This window comes from Amia ocellicauda, chromosome 10 (genome assembly GCF_036373705.1).
Source record: "Amia ocellicauda isolate fAmiCal2 chromosome 10, fAmiCal2.hap1, whole genome shotgun sequence".
Taxonomy (NCBI): Eukaryota; Metazoa; Chordata; class Actinopteri; order Amiiformes; family Amiidae; genus Amia; species Amia ocellicauda.
In genome coordinates, this window is record NC_089859.1 from 25,808,766 (window position 1) to 25,830,204 (window position 21,439).

General features: G+C 37.0%; 1 protein-coding gene across 1 annotated transcript in view; it reads left to right on the forward strand.

Moving 5' to 3' along the window:
• The first annotated feature begins 3,015 nt into the window (after positions 1-3,015).
• Positions 3,016-21,439, forward strand: part of LOC136760356 (retinoic acid receptor beta) — a 59,712-nt gene continuing 41,288 nt past the window's right edge. The window contains exons 1-2 of the mRNA XM_066715720.1: positions 3,016-3,724; positions 13,834-13,982. Of these exons, the coding sequence (XP_066571817.1) occupies positions 3,568-3,724; positions 13,834-13,982 (306 nt within the window). The 5' untranslated portion in view covers positions 3,016-3,567. The remainder of the gene's footprint in view (positions 3,725-13,833; positions 13,983-21,439) is intronic.

The following is a 21,439-nucleotide window of genomic DNA, read 5'->3' on the forward strand; positions in this document are numbered from 1 at the left end:
AGTGGTCAGAAGGTTAATTCCACATATCTGCAGGGGACAGAACTGTTGTGTGAATGTTTTTAACCTGTTGATTCAAATAATTTTGAAATAAAACTACCCCAAATAATGAGTATAGCAATGAGGGTCCCTGCTTGTTACTATTATAGGTATAATTAGGCAAGGATAATTCAACATACTACAAGAGTGATTCATGGAGAAGGGCATTTAAAAAAAAAAAGACTTTCTACTGTGTGTATTTAAATGTACACGTGATACAGAACTCTTAAATATATGTAGTGCTTTTTCATACATTATTCCTATTTCCCTTCTAGCATTTTGTTAAATATATATTATATTTAAAATATAATTTGAAATCAAGTCCCTCGAGAATAGTTTAATGAAAAAAAAGAAGCTTCATCCTGTAACTGACAAATAAATACATAAATAAAAACATGAAAATGGTTCCCTACACGTTGGAGCATCAGTTTCTTTTCAAACATAAAAAATATATTTTGGGGGGAAATAACTAGTGTCTCATTAAATAACTTTGCATGCAATTAAACATTACAATGAAAACACGATTTATTTCTTTTTTATCACAAAATTCTGATACAACCCAATACAGTAGCATTTACTACATTAAGCTAATCCCCCATTTTTTCCCACCATGGTTTACTGCAGTCCCCTTGAGCCAAGTATGAATAAGTATCTTACAGCATGGAACTGTGTTATCTCTCCAGCCTCTGCAAGAAGGTGTGCCTTTTAAAAGATTCAAGAAGTCGTGCACAGCGGTGATGCTATAAATTATCCTCAAGCTACGTTTATTAACCGCCTTAAGCTCTTCCCGTCACTCGGAAATTGCTTTTAAAAAATAGTGGCCTAAAAACAGCAAGCTATTTGCTGAGGACATAAGTTATTTGAAATATACGGAGCTGTCTTGCACATGTGCGGTTACACTAGCAGTTAATGGTATGTTTAGATAGTCTTGGTGGGTTCAGGCTCCCAGTCCTCTACTTCATGTTGTGTGTACTGTCTGAAGTAGAGCTATTGGGATGAAAAATGCCTGAATGAAAAGAAGGAGGGAAAGCTCAAACAAACTGCTATCAAACAAGGGCTTCCCCCGAACGCTGGAAGCTGTGCAAATGATCACCCACCAATACTTCTCCATCTGTCATGTTCACAACAAACATCTCCACATCTCTTTAATTTATTGCCCCCATTTGGTCGTGCTGCGAGTTCTGCTGCGGGCATTAAGGAATGGAAAGACTTCCTTCGGAGTGCGATGTGAGTGAAATACAACACATTAAATTGTTTTGCGAACAAGCTTATTCATTGTTCCCATCTGTAAAATCTTTTTGAATTTATGCAAGTCAAGGTTTAATTGAATTAAAGGAAAGAATCTTTTTGTTCTGTCTGTAGAGAACAGTGATTAATGGACACTAATTCTGGGAGCATGCTGTCCTGTTCACTAAGGAAAAAGCCGAGTCACACCACAGAGAGACAATATTTATTTCTGTAATGCGTGAAATCAACCCAGATAAAGTATATATATATTTTTGCCTCCTCCAAGAACAAAAGTTTGGTCAACTTGGCTTTTTGATCACAGTTAATCTACGACATGAATATAGGGACATTCACAAAGGACTGTACAGACCTATACACATGATTGTTTATGTGATGTGTTTTTAGATGTAGTTTTGTTGGAGAACACGAACTAGAAATTCACTAAAAGCAGAAGGTACAGTAGACATAAATGAACCATATCATTACATCACTGGGCAACATACCCCACTAAAGCCACTTGTAAGTGATGGGTTTGTTATCAACATAATTCTGACAGCTAGACTAAACCTAAACCAATACTTCATGTGAAATATGTTTAAATAAATAGTGTATTAATGACTGTTATAAAAAAGGAACAGTAAAACATGCCACTCATTTGCTTCGAATTTGAACTGTGTCTAAAAACACAGGGTTCTGGGTTTCTTTTATTGAACTGCTTTCAAAAATGTTCCTCACTAAAATAGTTCTTCAAGGCTGATAGCAATTGTAAGAGTTTCTCTGAGGCTCACAACACAATTGTGTAGATCTAACATTATGGCTATATTCAGATTTTTCATCAAAAAAGCAAAGATTAAGACATCATTTGATATTGTATCCAGATATATGCATTAAAACTTGGATGTGCATACAGTTGCAAACGCAATTAAGGAATTTGTCTTCCATAATCAGCATTTTAATAAAGGTTTGCATTATTGTTTTTATTTTGAACTCTTTAATACCCAAGCAGAAGGGTTCATTTCTTATGTTTCAACTTCCCCCAAACATCCCCAAAAGGCGGCCCTGTTATCCTAGATATCGGCAGCTCTAAAACCGTGTTGTTCTTCCCAGCAAAATGGCATGAAGGGATGTTGAGCAGTCAGTACATGCCCACACCGTACAAACTCACTAGAAAGGGCTTTGTCTCTTGTTTTAACAGCCCGCATATTTCTCAGTCAGCAGTGACCATGTGCTCTGCTTTCCTTGATGTTTAAAGGCTTATTCTCAGGGTACCGGGCGACGGCAGTGGAAACTTCATTTACATGTCGACACAATTAAAAGCTACATTCGCACACCCGCGCTTTAGGAAATCCTGCAAAACAAAGCATGTGCCTTCGCGGTTATCGTATGCCAATGCCTTTGTGACTTCTGCACATTAAAATCACGATTTGAAGGATTTGAAAGATTTCTCCCAGCCGTCCGCCGTGTTACATAATTGCACAAATGCACCGGACCCACGCAAACGAGCATCACACAGCTCGGAAAAAGCATACACGTTACAAGCCCCCCCGACGAATAACATTGCAATCAATCTGTAACCAGTGCATCCTTTTAATATAATCTTTAAAGTACTTAGATCGTTAGTTGAATGTTTTTTTTAAAAAGCCAGTCTACTACTAGCCGCTACTTGTGTGCAAGCCTGCCGCCGCGCCGAGCTGCTGCTGGTTTTAAGCACTGTGAGAATCCTGGGACTTGGTGACGTCACGCCAGTTGGGTCATTTGAAGGTTAGCAGCCTCGGCAGGGTTCACGGAAAGTTCACTCGCATATATTAGGCAATTCAATCTTTCATTCTCCGTGACAAAACTAGTAGGAAGTGAGCTGTATGGAGGCAGGATCGCCCATTCGTCATTTGAAGGGGAGCTGTGGCTTTAACATGTGGACTATTTTGTTTTTAAAACCACAATAAGACGCCGTTTTCCAGTGCACGCAATCCGGCTCGTCCCGGGCGCCACGCAGGGAGCGCCGCGCTGCATCTCCGCACCCAAACGCGCCGGCGGCCGCTTGTGAAGGATTGCGGACACCCCCTTTTTTCCCTCCTGTCTCTGGGCTGCTTTGGAAAATGGTAAATGATCATTTGGATCAATTACAGGCTTTTAGCTGTGTTGTCTGTCATAATTCATGATTCCAGTCTGGGAAAAAGACCAAGATCTTCCGTGCCAAAAAGGGGGCAGAGTTTGATGGAGTTGGGTCCACTTTTGCATGCGATTTCCCTCCACACCTAAAAGGAAAAGCACTTTTTTTGCGAGGCAGTTGTGCGGAGGCTCATCATGTTTGATTGTATGGATGTGCTAGCAGTGAGCCCTGGGCAAATGCTGGATTTCTACACTTCAAGCCCCTCGTCGTGCATGCTGCAAGAAAAAGCTCTGAAAGCATGCTTCAATGGACTGGCACAGACAGACTGGCAGCATCGCCGCAGCGCTCAGTGTAGGTTCAATTTTGTTCCCTTGTTGTATGTCCCATCTTTGTGTGTGTGTGTGTGTGTGTGTGTGTGTGTCGTCATAAGCTCATTAGAGCGAGATTCCTTGGCAAAATAATGCAGCGCGATGTTGTAGTTAATTTCTGGTGCTGTTCAGTCATTGCAAGTTGGGATGTGTTTAGTGTCTTAAAAAAGATGCGTGTTGCAAAAGACGCAGTGCTCTGGATGAGCATGCATTGATAAACCACCTGCAAAAAAGCACATTTCAAACATGCCAGTTAAGACCGAGATATGTGCAACTGTTAAAGCCCCAAATCAAAATAAAAAACCCCCTCAGCATCTGTATGTATGCATGCATTTAGGTATATATATTGTCATTGCAGTGGAAGACCCCAAGAGAAAGTTACTTGTCATATCTAGAAAACCCAGATTTCTGTGTATGCCTATGAGACACTTCTGGACTTGTCACTTTATCGGCCGCTGGACGTGCTGGGTCCAGTGGTCAGCAGCGCCGCGTCTCCGGGCGGGAGAGAGAGAGGATGCTGCACTGCTCTGGCACTGATTTAGATCAATCGCCAGCCCACTTTTCAACGAGGTTACAATGGGGAGACTTCAACCTTTGCATTGTGCACTTGCCGTTTTAAAGGCTATTAGTTATTGACAGCTCTTTCGGCGAAGATGCATGCCTACATTCCCGACACATTCCTGAAACCGCAGAGTCTGTATTAGATCTGACCTGAAACGGTGTGTATCAACCGAGATACAGAAAGCAATATGGGAATACATATTTAAAGCGCATTTTCTATAGCTAATAGGCGTCCATTGAATAAACAGTCCCCTGATCTATTCGCTCCGTGGTTTGCTTTGACACACAGGCCACCTGGGCGATAAGGCGCTGCTTCTCAGAAAGTGCGAGCGGGCTAAGCGTCCACAACTGCGTGATAGCGGTGTTAGAGGTTATTTCTAATATTTGCGACGAATTACCAGGTCTTTAGTGTTATTTATTTATTTGTGACCCCGACAATAAATACAACAAATCTTCTACATTGTGAACAATACAGTGAACGCTAAGTAGGGACTTTGCCTTTTGGGATGTGGGAGGAGACTGCAACACGGCTTTTGTGGGTCCCTGATTACTTTGTGTGTGTTGCTTTTCTCCAGTGTTTTTTATCGGGTGAAATAAGTCCAAAATCAGGCTAACCGACTCTTTATTTCTTCAACTAGTATCAGTCGTGAGATATGTCAAATAAATGATGCGACATACTATTGTAAAGTCCTACATATATAATAATTTGGTTATCTGATCGACTGCCTATATAACTCAAGAGACATTCATTTGAAGTTCTTCTAGTTGTTGTCAATGTATGCAGGTGATGGACAACAGTAACACAGTAACACGTATTTCAATGTTATTGCATAAACGGTGCACTTATACCAGAATAAAAAGGGTCTTGTTGGTCAGATAACCGTTTTCATCTTTTTTTGGTGTCCAGTCCAGTAGTGTTTTCACAGGTCATTTATTTACATGTTTGTCTACACTGGCTAAATAACCAAGAGTAATTAAATCATATTAAACATTAAAGGAATGCATCACTTGCACTAATTACTGTACGTAAGTGCATTTAATTTGCATTTAAATGAATCCGAGAATCATTTGCATTAAAGCACATGTGCAAATGGAGCAGATAAGGCAATGTTTGTATTAAATCTGCAAGTCAATGAAGTGGAACAAGATAATGTAGATGAAGTCCTTCTTCACTGTTTTTTGTATAAATGAGGCTTTTTGTGTGAGAACACTTGGGACTATCTTTCCTTTCATGGCTAAATAAGCTTATTTTTAATTTATGCTTTAATTTTAAAAGGCTGCTCTTACAGGGGTCATTGAAACATCAAAGATATATATAATTTTTTTGTCTTTTTTTTTTGTCTAATGGAAGCCTGGAGGGTATTAATTATCTAGACTGAAAATTGGTGCAAATGAAATTTAGTTCCTGATTTTTCTCATTTTGGTACAAAACTATCCAAAGTATTAACACAATCCTAAAGGCAAGTCAAAATTACTTTTTTATTGCACAATATTCTCTATACTGCATCACAAAACATTAGGAACCACTTAGCCCCTCTAAGTGTGGCTCAAATTTAAGAAATTACAGAAAACCAATAAAGCTTATTTCAGATGTTTTGATCTGAAAAATGTATTGCAGTCCAAGACAAGAAGCACCATGCTGAAGTCGGGCTGTTTTAGTTTTCTCAACCTTACACTATTTTTAAATGCATTGCTGTAACCTGCCTGTTTAAAACCCCAAACAAAAGCAATCATGCTTCCTATGTGTTCACACTATTGAACAGGTATCATTTGTTCACCTCAAACATACAAAATATTTACCATTGCACATCCTGATACAGTCTCAAATCTGTCCCATTTTTGGAGGAGGGGGAAAAAAAGAATATATGTCAAACTTAAATTATTAATTTGACTATTGATTTAATATACATCTTTATTTAAGTGTTATGCATCAGTTGTCATGTGCTTGATTGATTGAATATATTATATTAACACCCCTTACGGCACAATGACATTCAATGTAAAATGTTGTCTTGTAGCTGTTATACTGTTGTCCCAACTTCTGTTGTTATTGTACCTTCTTTTTAGTCTGGTTTAGATTTGATTCATAACTGCTATTATAATACCTTCTGTAATTTGGTTAAATGCTGAAAGTATTGCCTAAGGAAGTAAGACCAGTCTTTCCATGTTTGTACAGATACAAATGAAGGAGAACATTAATTAGGAAAACAATTCAATAATGGCCTTTTAGTGATACACATTTAGGCCAGGGGTATTTATTTGGCGACTCTCAGTTCTAATATGCTATTGTCAGTAATTTATTCCACAGTCATCTCCATAATTAATAATAACACTAACAGTAATATAATTAAAATAAAAAAACACATTTTTACAGGGGTGCTGTCTTTGAATCTAAGCCTTTAGAAAGCAGCCTAGGTGATCACTTGATGGCACATGTTACATAAATTCTAATTGTTACTATTGATTGTAAATAACACCACAATTATAGGTGTACAAGAAAGCTAACAGATTCAGTATATTAGTGCGTTGGACTCTGGAAGTGTAGAATGTTTTTCTTCCTGCTGTAGTTTACATGATCAATATTAACTGCCCCATTGAAACTGAATGCTGTAGCCCATAACAGTAAATCAGATAAATGTACTTACAGATTACTTACTGAGAGGTTTAATTGTTCACAAGGGAACCACTGAAAAACAATAGAATCCCCTGTTTTAAAAACTATATACGTTATGGGTGTATGTGTATATATGTATATGTTAATCTGTCAATCTTCGTTTATTTTATACATTTGATATAGTTTTTGTATATGACTAGATGAAATGGTATAGATCATTTCTACGAGTTATGCTGATTCATTGAGGTATATGTGTGATTTATATGTCCTTATTGCTTTTAATATTATAAAGAATTCTTATGCATTTTTGTTTGATGCCTCTCATTATTAGCATAAATTGCATTTATTAGTTTATTGTGTGTGTGTGTGTGTGTGTGTGTGTATATATATATATATATTATCTTGATGTACACATTCAAGGTTAGTACAATACAAAAGTAGCACAAGGCATTTGGAAGACATATGATCATTTTTAATTGAATTACCTGGAGAGTTAAATCCCTTCAGTTCTAAATATGCTAATGCAGGGTTTAATTTTTCACAGTGAACACCGGGGAAGCCAAAAAACATTTAGGCAACATAATTAGATACAGTGCTTGGAACAGTTAACTCAAATGTGTGTGTTGCTGTGTGTTTGCAGAGGTGTGCTTTCCTCATCATCAGTATTGACCTGAGCATTGCTCTGTAAACATCCTGTAGTAAACAAGGCCCCAGGCAGTCGTCATCAAGATTAGAATTCGATATTTGTACACTAAAACCCATAATAAGTTTTTGATCACAGCTAATTACTGCTTTTTTAGGCTTAAGCTCTTATGAAAGTGACATGAAAAGTAATTAACGTGACTTGCATGCCAAGCTAATTTAAGGGTGAGCGGCAGCTGAAACCAGAAATGTTGTACATCTCTTAATGAAAGAGACCATCAGGAGATCTGCAGTACTTAATCTTGTTGATTACAAGTATCATGACTCTTACATTCTGCCAGAAGGTACAAGAAGAAAGGCACTCATAGCCACTAATTACCAAAGCATCCAATAGGGATTAGTACAGAGAATGCGGTGAAAGGCTTCCTATCATGTATTTAGATTTTTACTTTTCATTCATTGCTTAAATAAAATAAGTCATATTAAATCAAAAGCATTACATGTTTTTGCATTAAGGCCACAATCTGTGCTAAGTGTATCACATTATAAAGAAAAATAGTGGGAAACCAATAATCTAGAGTCCCACAGTATGAAACTTGATATTATCATGCAGATCCGAAATTCACCTCCATTTTCCTACATAGCTCTGCACCATATTTAGTAGCCTATATGATTTCAAAAGAAGAGATGCCTTAACAAGTTAGAAGGATTTAAAAGCCATAGTAAGGATCAGATCTATTGCATAAAGGTGCCTGTAAGAAATATGTTCCAGAGGAAAGTAAAATCCAATTTAGATTTTATTGTGGTTTTCATTACTTGCAGTATTTTATTGTGGCTTTAAAGTGGCTTGCACCTGTTGTATTTACAGTGTAGAATAGCAAGGAGGCTGCTCCAGTGTGTAGCCAGCGCACAGCCAGGCTCCAGCATGACCGGGTCAGGCCTGTCACTCGGAGGTCATGGCTGGGTTAGTAACACAACGCTGCCAGCAGCAGAGACCGCTTTTCCTCTGTGGAAGGGCAGAGCCGCCGGAGAGACTCCTCCAGTGCGCTGCAGTCATTCCTTGGACTGCTTCTTCAACGCTTTCACTTTTGATGTTGCATGGTTCCTGATTTTTCCAAACATTGATTAAATAAACTCTTGTCAGATAAGGACAGAAGAAAGAGAAAAGGGGGGAAAAATCCGTATTCCAGCGCATTCTCTAGCGGTTGTGCTCTTTTAACCAGGACCTGATGAAAAGCAGACGGTGTTTTCCTTTTTCTTTTTCAGACTAGACGTAAAATTAAATGGCTTCAGTGACTTTTTTTTTTTTTTTCTCCCCAACATTTAAAAGCTTATAAATAACTTCTACCATGAAGTGTATACAGCGGCCTGTGGTAAATCTGGTTCTAATTACTTGTACTTTAGTTGAACTTTGGTGTTTCCTTTGACTCTCTGCCTCATGTATGTGAGCTATGCGCCTTGCACTCCAGCAGTGAATTCATAAAAAAAAAAAAAAAAAAAAAAAAAAAGTCCTGACTATATTAGCTGCCAACAAAAATGAGGGCTAACAGAAATGTTTTGACCAAGTGCAACATTGCTCTGTGTACCCCTAATCAGTTGAAATTGCTCCTTCTCACTGGAGACCCCATAGTTCACAATCCTAATTCCCCCTGGGGCACTCCAGGAAATGCCATTCTCTATACAGCTTTCTTTTATTTTTTTCTTTACGATGAAGGCTATCTACAAGGTCTTTTTTTTTTTAATGAAGGGGCTCATGATGCACAGTTACAGTACTAGAGTCAGACGGTTTGCCTTTGTACTACGGTATTTTGGTTTCTCTGTAATCAGCGGCTGTTAATTCTCCTAAAAATGTCAACCTGCATAGCCCTCACAGTCAGATCTCTTCCAGCACTCGTGCATTGCCTTTTCAATACTAAATCTTATCTTGTACATCTATGTGACCTTTTAAAACAATTCCAAACATGTTGAGAATTGAGAGAAGATCGACGGTTGATCCCCTTGCAAATTTGAAGTGCACTGGAATGCAAGGTGGAACACAACGCTGTGCCTTTTGTCAAGCTGCCTTGTTGTCAAAAGAATGCACGGTGGAAGAGAAGAACACGTTTGAATGGAAGTTTGTTTTGGTATGTTTGTACAAGCAGAAGTACTGCATACGAATTGCAGGGATTATTTTAAAAAACCAGACAGGAACTCCTCCCTTCCATATTCTATCCCATGTAACACCTTTTGTGTAGTTTTAGCAAAATACAGCTCAGACGCATTATAGTCAATGAATCAAGTGACATGTTTTGATTTTTTTTTTTTTTTTCTCCATTTAGAGAATAGTTGCTAATGGGTGTGTTTTCCTGTTTGACCCCAGTTTTAGGTTCAGCGTGAGGCTAAAAGTTCAAGGGGATAGAGATGAGCAATTTTTCTTTTTTCCATAAAATGCTTCCCATTTTGTTATCTGTCAGTCCCCTTTATTCATATAATGGCATTCGTGTTTGTGTTAACCAGCAGAGTAGACACTTCACAGCAGTTGCCTCTGCAGATGCTTAATAACCCATAAAATGGATAAGGTTTCTGTAGCATCAAATGTTAGAGAACATCAAGAAAAACGGGTTCATTGTTTTCTATTTGTATTTATCTATTGTCTGTCTATCTCCGTGCGCACACACTCACATAGACACACACGCTGTAATAATGTAATCTGTGTGTGTGTGTGTGTGTGTGTGTGTGTGTTTTATATATACACACACATTATAAAACCAGACATTTATTTTTTGCTGTATAGGAGCTTGTGTTAAGAGAAAAGCTTAACATAAAAGACGAAAGGTCCTGCTAATATGCTTGCAAGGAGGAAATTACTTCTTGCTTTAATAATACATTCATCTACTTGTCTGTTTTCTCATTAAATAAATTAATTACATTTTCAAGCCTTTTGGTAACATTAGATGAATGCATTTTTATTAAATATTAACAATGAGCTATTTGTTACACATTTTTGTTCTAATGTGTGGAGATTGAGTTTAATGAATGTGTTTATATCAACCTTAAGTTGATACATGGAAATAATATTCATAGACAAAAAATATATATATTTTAAAATATTTGGGGAGTCTGATTTAATTTTAAAGTAACATTACAATGTCTTAACAAATGCATGAAACTGTGTAAATAATTAAGTTTGTAGTATTGTTCCTGTGCTCTATTATAAAAGTTACAAACCGTGATGTATACAGATTTTAAGTAAATACACTACAGAGTTTTTTCCGCTAATTTCAATGACAATCTATATGAATACTCGATTAATTTTTTAAAGAATATCGGGATGTATAAAAACCGATTATGCTGTAGCACTGCTTTAATTATTTTAGTAGCTGCAACTAATTAAAATAGCTGAAATAATCTTCCTTTCTGTTAGCACTGTGTGGCCAGTTAAGCATCAGTAGATAAAATAAACCACAAAATGAGCTCCTTAATTGTTTATGGATGTACTCCAACACTCAGGGTTATACCACATTGTTATGGATACAGAGTACGGCATTTATTTATTTTCTTGGAAATGTGTTTTTGAAAGACGTCATTTTTTGGACACTGTCTAACTGTATGCCAAATTGCCTTGAAAGAAACTGAAAGAGCATTTGTATTCGTGTAATTTTTTTCTCAGTCATTCCAAAATTATTTTATTCTGAAACATGATGTGTATGTAGGTCCTGCTGTGATTAGTTATTTAAGACAGTGACTTCTCATAGGAAACGCAAAGCTAATTAGTTACATTTATTCATATTTTCCACACTTTATTATATTACAGATTCCAGTATTGTATTAAGCCAAAACTGACAACAAGTGCTTTTACAGCTGATGAATAAAGACCGTTTATTTCGTCCACATCATATATAACATTCCGGAGAAGCACGAAACTGTAGCCTTCTTTAATGTAGGCTTATTTCCAAGGTGACTGTAATGTTGGCCTTTGTCTTTAATTCTGAGAGTACTGTGCTTTCAAATATGGTAATATGTAGGAAATATGAAATATGGGCAAGTTTTTTAACACACCTAGAGGCCCGAGAACTGTGCTCTGTGCTGTGCTCTAGGAGTCAACACCTGGAATATTATTCTAAGCATTTTAAAATAAATGATGTCTCAACATAAAGCATCTAGCATGCAGGTGTGATGGTGTCATGAATATTTCTGTCTACTTGTTAATTCACCAATTTTTCTCAGTGTTTATACTGGCAAAAGGAATATCTGTTTTTTACCATATAATACATAAATATCATATTTGTATGTAATCACAGATCTCTAAAATAACATTGTTTACCTGCAATGTCTCTCTGCTCTCTGTTGTGTGACCTTTTCTGTTATTTTATCTCATTACCTTCTGATGTTTCCGAAGGAGGAACAATAAGGCACAAGGATTAGGGGATTACTGGCATTTGGATTTTTTTTCCGGCTTTCCCTGAAACACAAAGTATAATGGAACAAATGACCTGGCCATCTTGTGGAGTCTGATTCACTGGGATCATTCAGGAAGATTCCTGTTGGGGTCCTTGGATCAATAAGTTGCTAACCACCAAGCAAGCATCATGGACTGAAAGCCCCTCTTTCGTCTGTAACCTTTGTCATGGTCTGATGACAATATTTACTCTGGTTTACTACAGTATATATATATATCTTTGAAATGAGAGAAAACAACTTGGCAGTCCCCCAAACTCGTGATTAGTGAAGTCATACATAATAACGGTAAAGTGGGGAGGATCTGGGGGATAATGGCAGCAGGACTGAAGACTAAAGACGAATGAATACAAGCGTCTAGATACACTTAATCAGGTGTCTAATGTATAAGTCCACCTCTATAGAGAACATCATACAACTAAGATAATTGAAAACAAAACAAAAAATGTTAACGTTTAAATATAGAAATATTGTCGTTAATTACATGCAAAAAGGCAATTTTCTCCTAAAATACCAAACAAATTAAGCAGTAATACTTTCTGAGTTTTGATGTTTCAAATTACAGATTACTTCTAAATGACTTAGTGACACAGATTCAAAACAAGGACCCTGAATCACGACGATCCAAATAGAACAAAAAGATTAGAGGGATTAGCCTGATCCGTGAAAAGTTCCCAATATAGAAATACATAAGATGTTTTTTTGGGGGTTTTGGTGTATTTAACGGCAGAGTGTGCAGTTATTTGCCCTTGGTGCTTTTTTTCCTGGTGTCGATCTGGAAGGTTGAAATTAAGATTTATGATAATGAAGTAATGAATGGTGTCAGCTGAGGCTATATCAATACTCTGTGGTGCCTCTGGCTGTGTTTTGTGGAGGGACTGAAGGCAGCCAACTGGATAGGATCACCTTAAACCTGAAGTGGGGCCCTACTTTGGTAAACCGGGATTTTTGTATTTCTCTTTAGAAGTATATTTTAGCGATATGTTTTGCTTTCTTCGACAAACTGAAATCTAAATTATACGTGGTGTTTCTGGAGTAGTTGTGTGAAACATTGTTACTGCAGCAGTGATCTGTGTCAGCACAAAGGCCAACACTAAGTGGTATATCGTACTAATTGACCTTCGCTCTGGAAGTCAGTAATCTGCATTCTTGTGTGAAATGTCAGAAAGTAACAAGCTGAATTTCTTTTTCACGGCACCCGAGGAGAAAGTGTTCGTAACATTAGCCAACAGGCTTGTGGGAACCGCTGTTCATTAGTAACTAAAAGGAAATGCAAAAGTTTTTTATTTTCTGCCCTTGAGTAATAAATCCCATAAAAAGGGCAGTCATCCTTTTGATCCAGATTTAGTTTTTCCCCCTCATTGGAATGTATTTGGTATCATAACAAACAATGTAAAATTAGACTTTGATCTCATAGAAAGATTTTCCGTATATTAAAATGGTCATGTTTTGTTTCCCATCTCTTTTTGAGTTTTGCAGCTTTTTAATGACTCTGAATGACTCTGTAAAAGCCCCCCCATGTATCGGGTCTTACCAGGGAAGATTTACCGATGGAAGTAAATAAAATGCTTGGAAATGTGCTGTCTTCATCACATGTGCATATTATTATACACGATTATGTGGCCATTCAGATTGGTATAAACTATGGTATATCTGTTACATGTTATCTATTTAAAGACCTTTTAACACTGGCCACATCAATTAAACATGTATGTTTATAACACGGAAAATACATTTGACAACTGACAACAGCACATTTCATGTACCGTAGATTGTAAGACATCTCTCAAACAGTCCTTGTGAACTCTCCTAGTAAAGCTCCCATTTTTGTTTTGCAGCTATTGAAACACAGAGCACCAGTTCCGAGGAATTAGTCCCGAGCCCCCCTTCCCCACTTCCTCCACCCCGAGTTTACAAGCCCTGTTTCGTCTGTCAGGACAAGTCGTCAGGCTACCACTATGGAGTCAGCGCGTGTGAAGGATGTAAGGTAAGATGTTCAGCCCGTCAGTTGTAATTCTCCATTGTTTGCCTTTGTTTATTTTCCTTTCATTTTGTGTTTCATGCTAAAATGTTGAGGTTTTGTGCCATGAAAATATTATGAATTAATACACCAGCTACTCACTGAATATTTGTTTTCCATTGTACCTGGGCAAGATATCAAAGCTTAGGGGGACTTTGTGGATAGTCCTGTGATTTGGTGCTGTGAAAATATGTGAAATAATACAGACTTTTTAGTATATTTAACTCAAAGGTTGAAGTTTTACTTGTTTTTGCTTGGCTTTTTGTCTGAGGACCACATGCTGCTTTTCTAACTGTTTAACCCACAGAAACTTTACCTTAGTTGTTGCATGTTAAAGTTGGGACAACACTGTTTTCAAAACACTCACCTAATTGACTTGTATCACTTGTTGTAATGTCAAACTCTTAACAGTGTTTATATCAAAGAAAGACACATGACAGAAATAAACCTTTTGGGTTTTCCAAAGTAACCATAAGGACATTCAGCAGACTCTTAGATGGTGGTGTAAAACATAACCCAGACATGTGTATTCTAGCATAGAAACTTTGTGGTTGATATAAACACTATAAATTGTAGTGAATTGGAAAAGCCATGACAGATGGACACCCTTTGACAGACCATACTATCACTTCTATTACTGAGGCTGCCGAGGGAGTGCAGTCAGCTTCAACCTGTCAGAGCACCTCAAGCATGTCTCTGTCTGGAAGTACTGGATTTCCTCCAGGTTTCTTTAGTATGGCCCTAATTAGCCTCAACAGTCCACAATGAAATAGAAACAGGCACCGTGCCATCCGGCGTTCAGCGATGAAGACATCTTGTGTTGGAGGCGTAGAGTGCGCTTCACAGAGATCAGGATGTTTCTGAAGAAAGGGGCATGCCTGCAGAAGCAGCAGCCGCCGCATCCTCCACACTGGAGGAATTGTGTCTTCAGAGCTGGGGAAAGACAGATCGGCTCAGCTGGGGCTCTCCATTCTCTCAATTACACTCCTCTAGAGGACACTTCTAGTCCATCAGGAAACACAGCTGCTGGCATTAGGTTCTTTACTCATAATGCGGATCAGAGAAAAACACTACTTAAACATTAGTGCCTCCCCATAAATTGAGTCTTAGTGTTCCGACAGCCATTTTGACATAACGGAATCTCGGATGGAGCGTTGCATGCTGGGCAGTTTATTTTTTCCCTATTTTTTGTCAATAATATTATTAATAATAATAATAATAATAATAATAATAATAATAATAATATTACTACTACTACTACTGCAATTGTTTAAGATGCATTAAACACACCAGAAAAGATGGAGAGTGCTATGACTTTTTTGTAAAGGCACACTGTTAACTGACAGAGGACTCTGTGAATACAATCTCTGTATCTGTATCTGCATATCCCATCCCCTTTGGAACCGCATTACATAATGTGATCTTCCTTATATGATCCACAATTAACATCTAATGAATTTGTATACTTAACTTAATCTTTGCAGCATCCCACAGTCATTTTCAAAAATCATTGAACCCCATGAGAAAATGGGCTGCTATTGGACTGACATGCAATTTAAAGGATAATTACTAGTATAATTATGGAGAACAAAAAACAAGATCTTGTCCAACCTTATCTATGAGTAGTAAGTGCACTTAGTGTTTACAAAGTAATCTGAAAATTTAAATTGTTTTAAGATATTTAAAAAATGTGCTAAATAGATGTCTCTTTTCACAAAAGGTTAGTTTTAAGTTGCTCTCCCTCCAAAAATCATGTCAAAGGAAGGAATAAATACAAAAATAGCTTTAAATTAAGTGTTTTCTAATGAAGTGTTTGAAATTAAATTGTTTTTCTCTTTCTAAATTCCCAATGTTATTAATCTACTGTTACCTTCAGAAAATCAGGATCACTTATGGAGCAAAAAGCTTTAAAAATCACCCAGTTAATGCTGTGTCTCTGAAACTGTTCAATGCCATTGTGTGGTTTGAAGACCTGTCAGACATTGCTGTACACATTTCGTTTATATGCGCTATTGTTTTGTTCTGCTGTTTCATGTAAAAAAAGGGTGGGGGGGAAAGGCTGCAAACTGATCTAGTGTTGGCCAAGTGGCAAAGAGATTGTAGAAGGTTTCCTACAGGAATCTCCCGAGTACTGACTTTCTTTTTCTTTGCAGCAAGAGCTGAAAAGCATGTCAGTGCTGTGGGCTGCCTTCAGAACAATGGGCGCATTGTACGCTTTGCAGAGAAACTGTTACTTTGGCAGATTCTGCTGTCTGTTAGGACCTTGTTTCTTGTACTCAACACTGAAAAAGCGAAATTCCTCCACAGACTGAAAGATACAAGGCTCCCTGGCATAAGCTCCTAGGTCTGGAGAGTTGACCGGGATGTTTTTTTATAGAAAGGGAGAGTACATTACGAAAGACACTAAAACAACACATTGGTATTTTAGCAGGGTGGCAAGACTAAATGTATCTGGTCATCATAAACAAGAGCTGTTGGCAGCTTGTACCTTATATTGTACCTTATTGATAAGATTATAAATAAGCCTGTATTTTCAGTATTGTTTCTCATGTCTTTTAACTCCTGGAATGCAATGAATTTTTAGAAGTGGTGCCCTTAAGAAAGTTGCTGACAGCAGTCGAGTTTAATAAAAAATAGACATCTGGTTTCAGTATAAACAAGTATCAGCTGTGGATACAAAAGTAGGCTTCAGGTTGTGCAGCATCAAGGGTTTTTGCAAATCTGAATTTAAATTTAGTGATTTAATCCCTGCTCACTGCTAAACAGCTTTGAAAAATATAAGTAAAAATTGAATAGATTTGCTTTTGGTAAAATATGAACTTCAAAAGATGAAGCCCAGGATTACAAGTTTTTATTTTTCTATCCCTGTCCTGCAGTTAAATGCATTATTGTCAGCCGAGCTGAGGGCAACCTTTTCTTTTACATTAATTGAACAGCTGTAGAAAGTATGTATATTAAATGAGAAAGCATGAACACCTTCCAAGAACTGCAGATGACTGAGTTAAAACAACAAGAATTGTGGATTATGAATGTGTGGATACATACACATGTGTCAATGCTATAGGTGGTTGTTTGAGTTAATTAAAAAAAAAAAAAAGAACAAAGTGTTCACCGTCATCCAGGAAGGCGATTCTGTTCTGTAAGGTGTGTGCTTTTTATAAATCCCCACAGGAGAGAGAAACACATATTTAAAATTGTTATTATATTGCTTTGACTAGGGATATGAGAGATCTCAACGAGAATATTTTCCTGCCTTCTTTGTTCAGAGACAGGTGCTATACAGCAGTAGTGTGACAGTCAGCTGTCAAACTAAAAGGATTGCCTTTTATATTGTGCAATAAAGTAAGAAACTACTAACAAGTCCCCAAGTGACAAATCTGTTCAAAGCAATGATGATCAAAATGGTGTGTGTGTGTGTGTGTGTGTGTGTCTGATTATGAATGAATTAGCATCTTATGGAGTTTAGGATGGTTCTTTGTTTTTTTTGTAAAACAGAATGAAAAGGATAAATTATTAAAATCAGTTATAGTACATATTATTGTATTATGACAACCATTTTGATATGCGTGTTGCTTTCCAATTGGATTAATTACATTTGCTTTGATACGAGAGTGAGGTCATTCTTCAGATACTTCTTTCTTTGATAGACCCATGTTTTTCTGATATCTGATTTTAATTTTTAAATACGGTTTCAGTATGGCTGGGGATTAATGCATGTGCAAAGCATAAAATCCCTTCCTTTACAAACTCAATTTCTACATAACATTTTCACAAAAGATCTGGCAGCACACAGTATTGTACCATTCAGCAGCACATGCCGGTACATACTCAATATTAGCAATACTTGAACAGCTTTCTTACATTTAGTTCACACAGTGCACATTGTTTGGTGCCTATTAGTTAAATCAGGAGAGCACACATCATCTCAGTCTTTAATGATGAATATGCACATTACATGTCAGACTCAAGATATAAAAGTGACCATTCATCCACAAATGTAATCTTTTACAAAGGATTATAATAAAAGAGGATCTGGTGTATTTATATATAACTCCCAAACATTGAAATAGGTCACTTATTAAATCTGCTTTGTAAAGATTTCATCCTCATTGAAAAATGTAACTGTTTTGAAAAGCTTCAAAAAGGATTGAGAAAAATAAGTGACAAAAACGCGTATTTACTGATTGTCTTGTAAAAGCATTTAAGGACACTCTAGTAGCAGACATTGAAGATGGCAGGTTCCCTAACCCTACGTCAAAAAGCCACAGGAATAGAAGAGACTACGCCATACAGATGATAAATAATTCAGCATCTTGTTTCTTCTAGGAGTCCTCTGAATTTCCAAGAGAGAGTTTAGTAATTTCGTTTAATTTTCATTCTACATATTTTGTTCAAACCAGGCAGCCATTCACTCACATTATTCATCATACATTTTTGTGGGATATCAGAACCAGTTATTTGTATGTGGCCACCCTCACAGCAAAAACTAAATCTGGGCCCTGGGCTGGAATTTTAAAACATGTTTGTTTCAAGCCTAAACAGGTTACTTCACCAAAAGCTGGTATGAAAAAATACTAGCTTATCCCATTCCAGTGCAGTGTGTTAAATGTCTCTCTTTAATCAGGATATATTCGGTATATTTTTAATGTCCAATTTGGGGGTTTTCATTTCATTGTAACGGGCCATTGTATCATACTTAAGCACACATTCATCACCACAAATGGTGTAAGACATCAAGACAGATGTCAGTTAGAAGCAATGCAGAGGATGTGATGGGCATAGAAGCCACTCATTATTCAGTGCCATTATTGCATGTATTTACCACAAGCACCTACATTTTCCCAGCTGAAAAACAATATGCTTCTTTTCACTACTCTGACTACAGCTTTTTTTCTTTCCCAAATCAGAACACTATATTTCTTCTCATCCACAAACCAGTTCAAGGTCAGGGTCCTGTCAGACCACAATATTTCGACAAGAAAACTGTTTCTGATGGAAGCATGAGCAGATTCAATAGAAACATTTTCTGAAGAATGCAACTTATAAATACTTAATATCTAAATATATGCCTCTGAAGTATGACCTCTGCAAGAAAACAAAGTGCTTGCTTGAGGTTTCATAGTGGCTATTTGTTTGGGGTTCCAACTACCAGCTGTAAACAAAACTCCTAATTCAACCATGGCTCCCATTCACTATTGCAGACACTTTTCTGGCATTAGTCTGTGAACAAATATTCCAGCGTCAGTAAGAACTGAGATACTTTATTGAAAACAAATTGTGTCTACATTTGTTCCACATGGTGAAAAAAGCATGAAAAATACATAATTTAAACAAATAAAAATAAAAGTCAAATACAGTTTTTGATATTTGAAATGCAGGAACCCTGAACCCTGAAGTAAATGGTAACAAGCTGGAAGATGTCAGTCACGATTTGCATTTGAGTCTGGTAATATCATCACCTGAAAACGAAATGCACACCATAACAGCCACAATGTATTTAGAAACCATATCAAAAAGCAATATTACAGCAAGAGACTAATACTCTTTCTTGAGATTTTTCTGCAGAATACTTGATTTTGGGTACTTTATTCAATTACACATAACTCTTGCTTTGACATTAAAAGTCTTGTATTTTGTATTGTACATTCATGTATTCACCTAGCCTATAATTGTCTATGTATTTCACACATGCTTACTTCTAGTCTTCAGATTGTAAGGAGCATATACAATGAGCATATGTACATGGGGTGAATAATATGTCATGTATGTGCCTTCCTTTTGAGGTACAAAACAAAAGCTTTTAATAAAGATTGCCTAACTGGTGGAGATTGTCGAGATTGTCGATTGCACGAGGCATGTGTACCATGATCTATGCATACTTAATTTACTGTAATTCCTGACAGTTTCTTGACAAGCAGCTCATTTATCTTTAAAAGCGTCCACTTGTGTTTTTGTCGCATATAGTGCCATTATGTTTTTTTTCATTAACCTAGTTTTATATGTGCAGAAAAGCTGATAAAGGTTCTCTGTAAAATGGGCACATTTCCTCCAAGAGATTACTCCTAAATCCGCTTTGATTAAAAAAAGCACAATAAAAAAACACTTTTCTTCTCTGAAATGGAAGATGTTCATGGTTGCTCTTCTATAGTTTGTAATAAACAACTCATTTCGAAAGAGATTTCCAGCCTGGGGATTATGCCATTTTGAGCATTTTGTTTTGAGAAAATGAATCAAGACCCATTATAAACACCTGGTGGTGCATTACAGTTTTGGAATGGAAATGCAAGAGCAAACCATGAGTTACTTGAATTTCAGGATCAGTGTGTCGAGGCTTAGTTGGCATGAATTGCAGGTGAGACCTCTAGATCACCCCCAGCTGGAATCTGAGACTTCATCCCAAGCTGGCAGGTCACCTAATTAAACCAGCTGAAGAGAACCAGAGGCATTTTGCTCCTTGATTTCATATCTAGAAACCATATTAAGCCTACATACTAAAGCTGCGCTAATGTGAAATAAAAGGGAAAACATCTGTACCCCCCCTCTCTTTCTGCCTTTTGTTTTATTAAAATCAGTTTTGCTTTAATTCAAATAGATTCCTTCCCTCTGAATTTATTTCATTATGGAGACAGCAAACTGTTCTGTTAAAATGATATTTGATATATATATAATTACATCTCTTTTAAAACCTAAACAGTAGCTAGTGTCCATGTCTCTGGATCTACCCCTGTTAGCATAATTGGCTAACGTATAATTTGCAGGAAGGATGTTGTAAATGTAAGTCTTTAATGTGATTTGTTTATGTTTGGCAATAAAATAGCAGACAAGCAAAAAAGAAAAAAATATATGTGTGTGTATATGTTTATTTGTGTGTTCTTTTAGGTTGTTCATCCTCTAATAATCCCTACAAGGTAAATAGATCTAAAGCTCCTAACTTGTTATACACATTGTTTGACAAATATATGAAAAGTCAGGGCTGCTTTGTGCTTGTTCTACGGGTGTGTTTTTTAGTTTTTTTGTTCATTCCATAGCTGTTTCAATAAGTATTGGCCATGCATCCTGATGAACATTTTCAAAGCTAAAATCCCCAAGTCTGGGTTCATAAAATATGAATACTCTGCTGGAGTATCAGCCTCAGGGCTGTGTAACTTCTTTGTTCGTCCGTGAAATAACGTGCAGGCCTTACAGCGCATTCTGTACAATCACACGGGCTGTAGGTGAGGAGACGACACACATTTTCTTTGTGGCTTATTTATTTCAGACAGAATACAGGCTTTGGGAATACAATGTGAGGACCCCTCCTGAATTCAGAGCCAAATTATATTTTACACCTGAAAGCGCAGTCCTGTATGTTTTATCTATAAAAGATTACATAAATATAGAGCAAATACATCAGACGTATATTTTTCCCTTTGTATTTTAATATT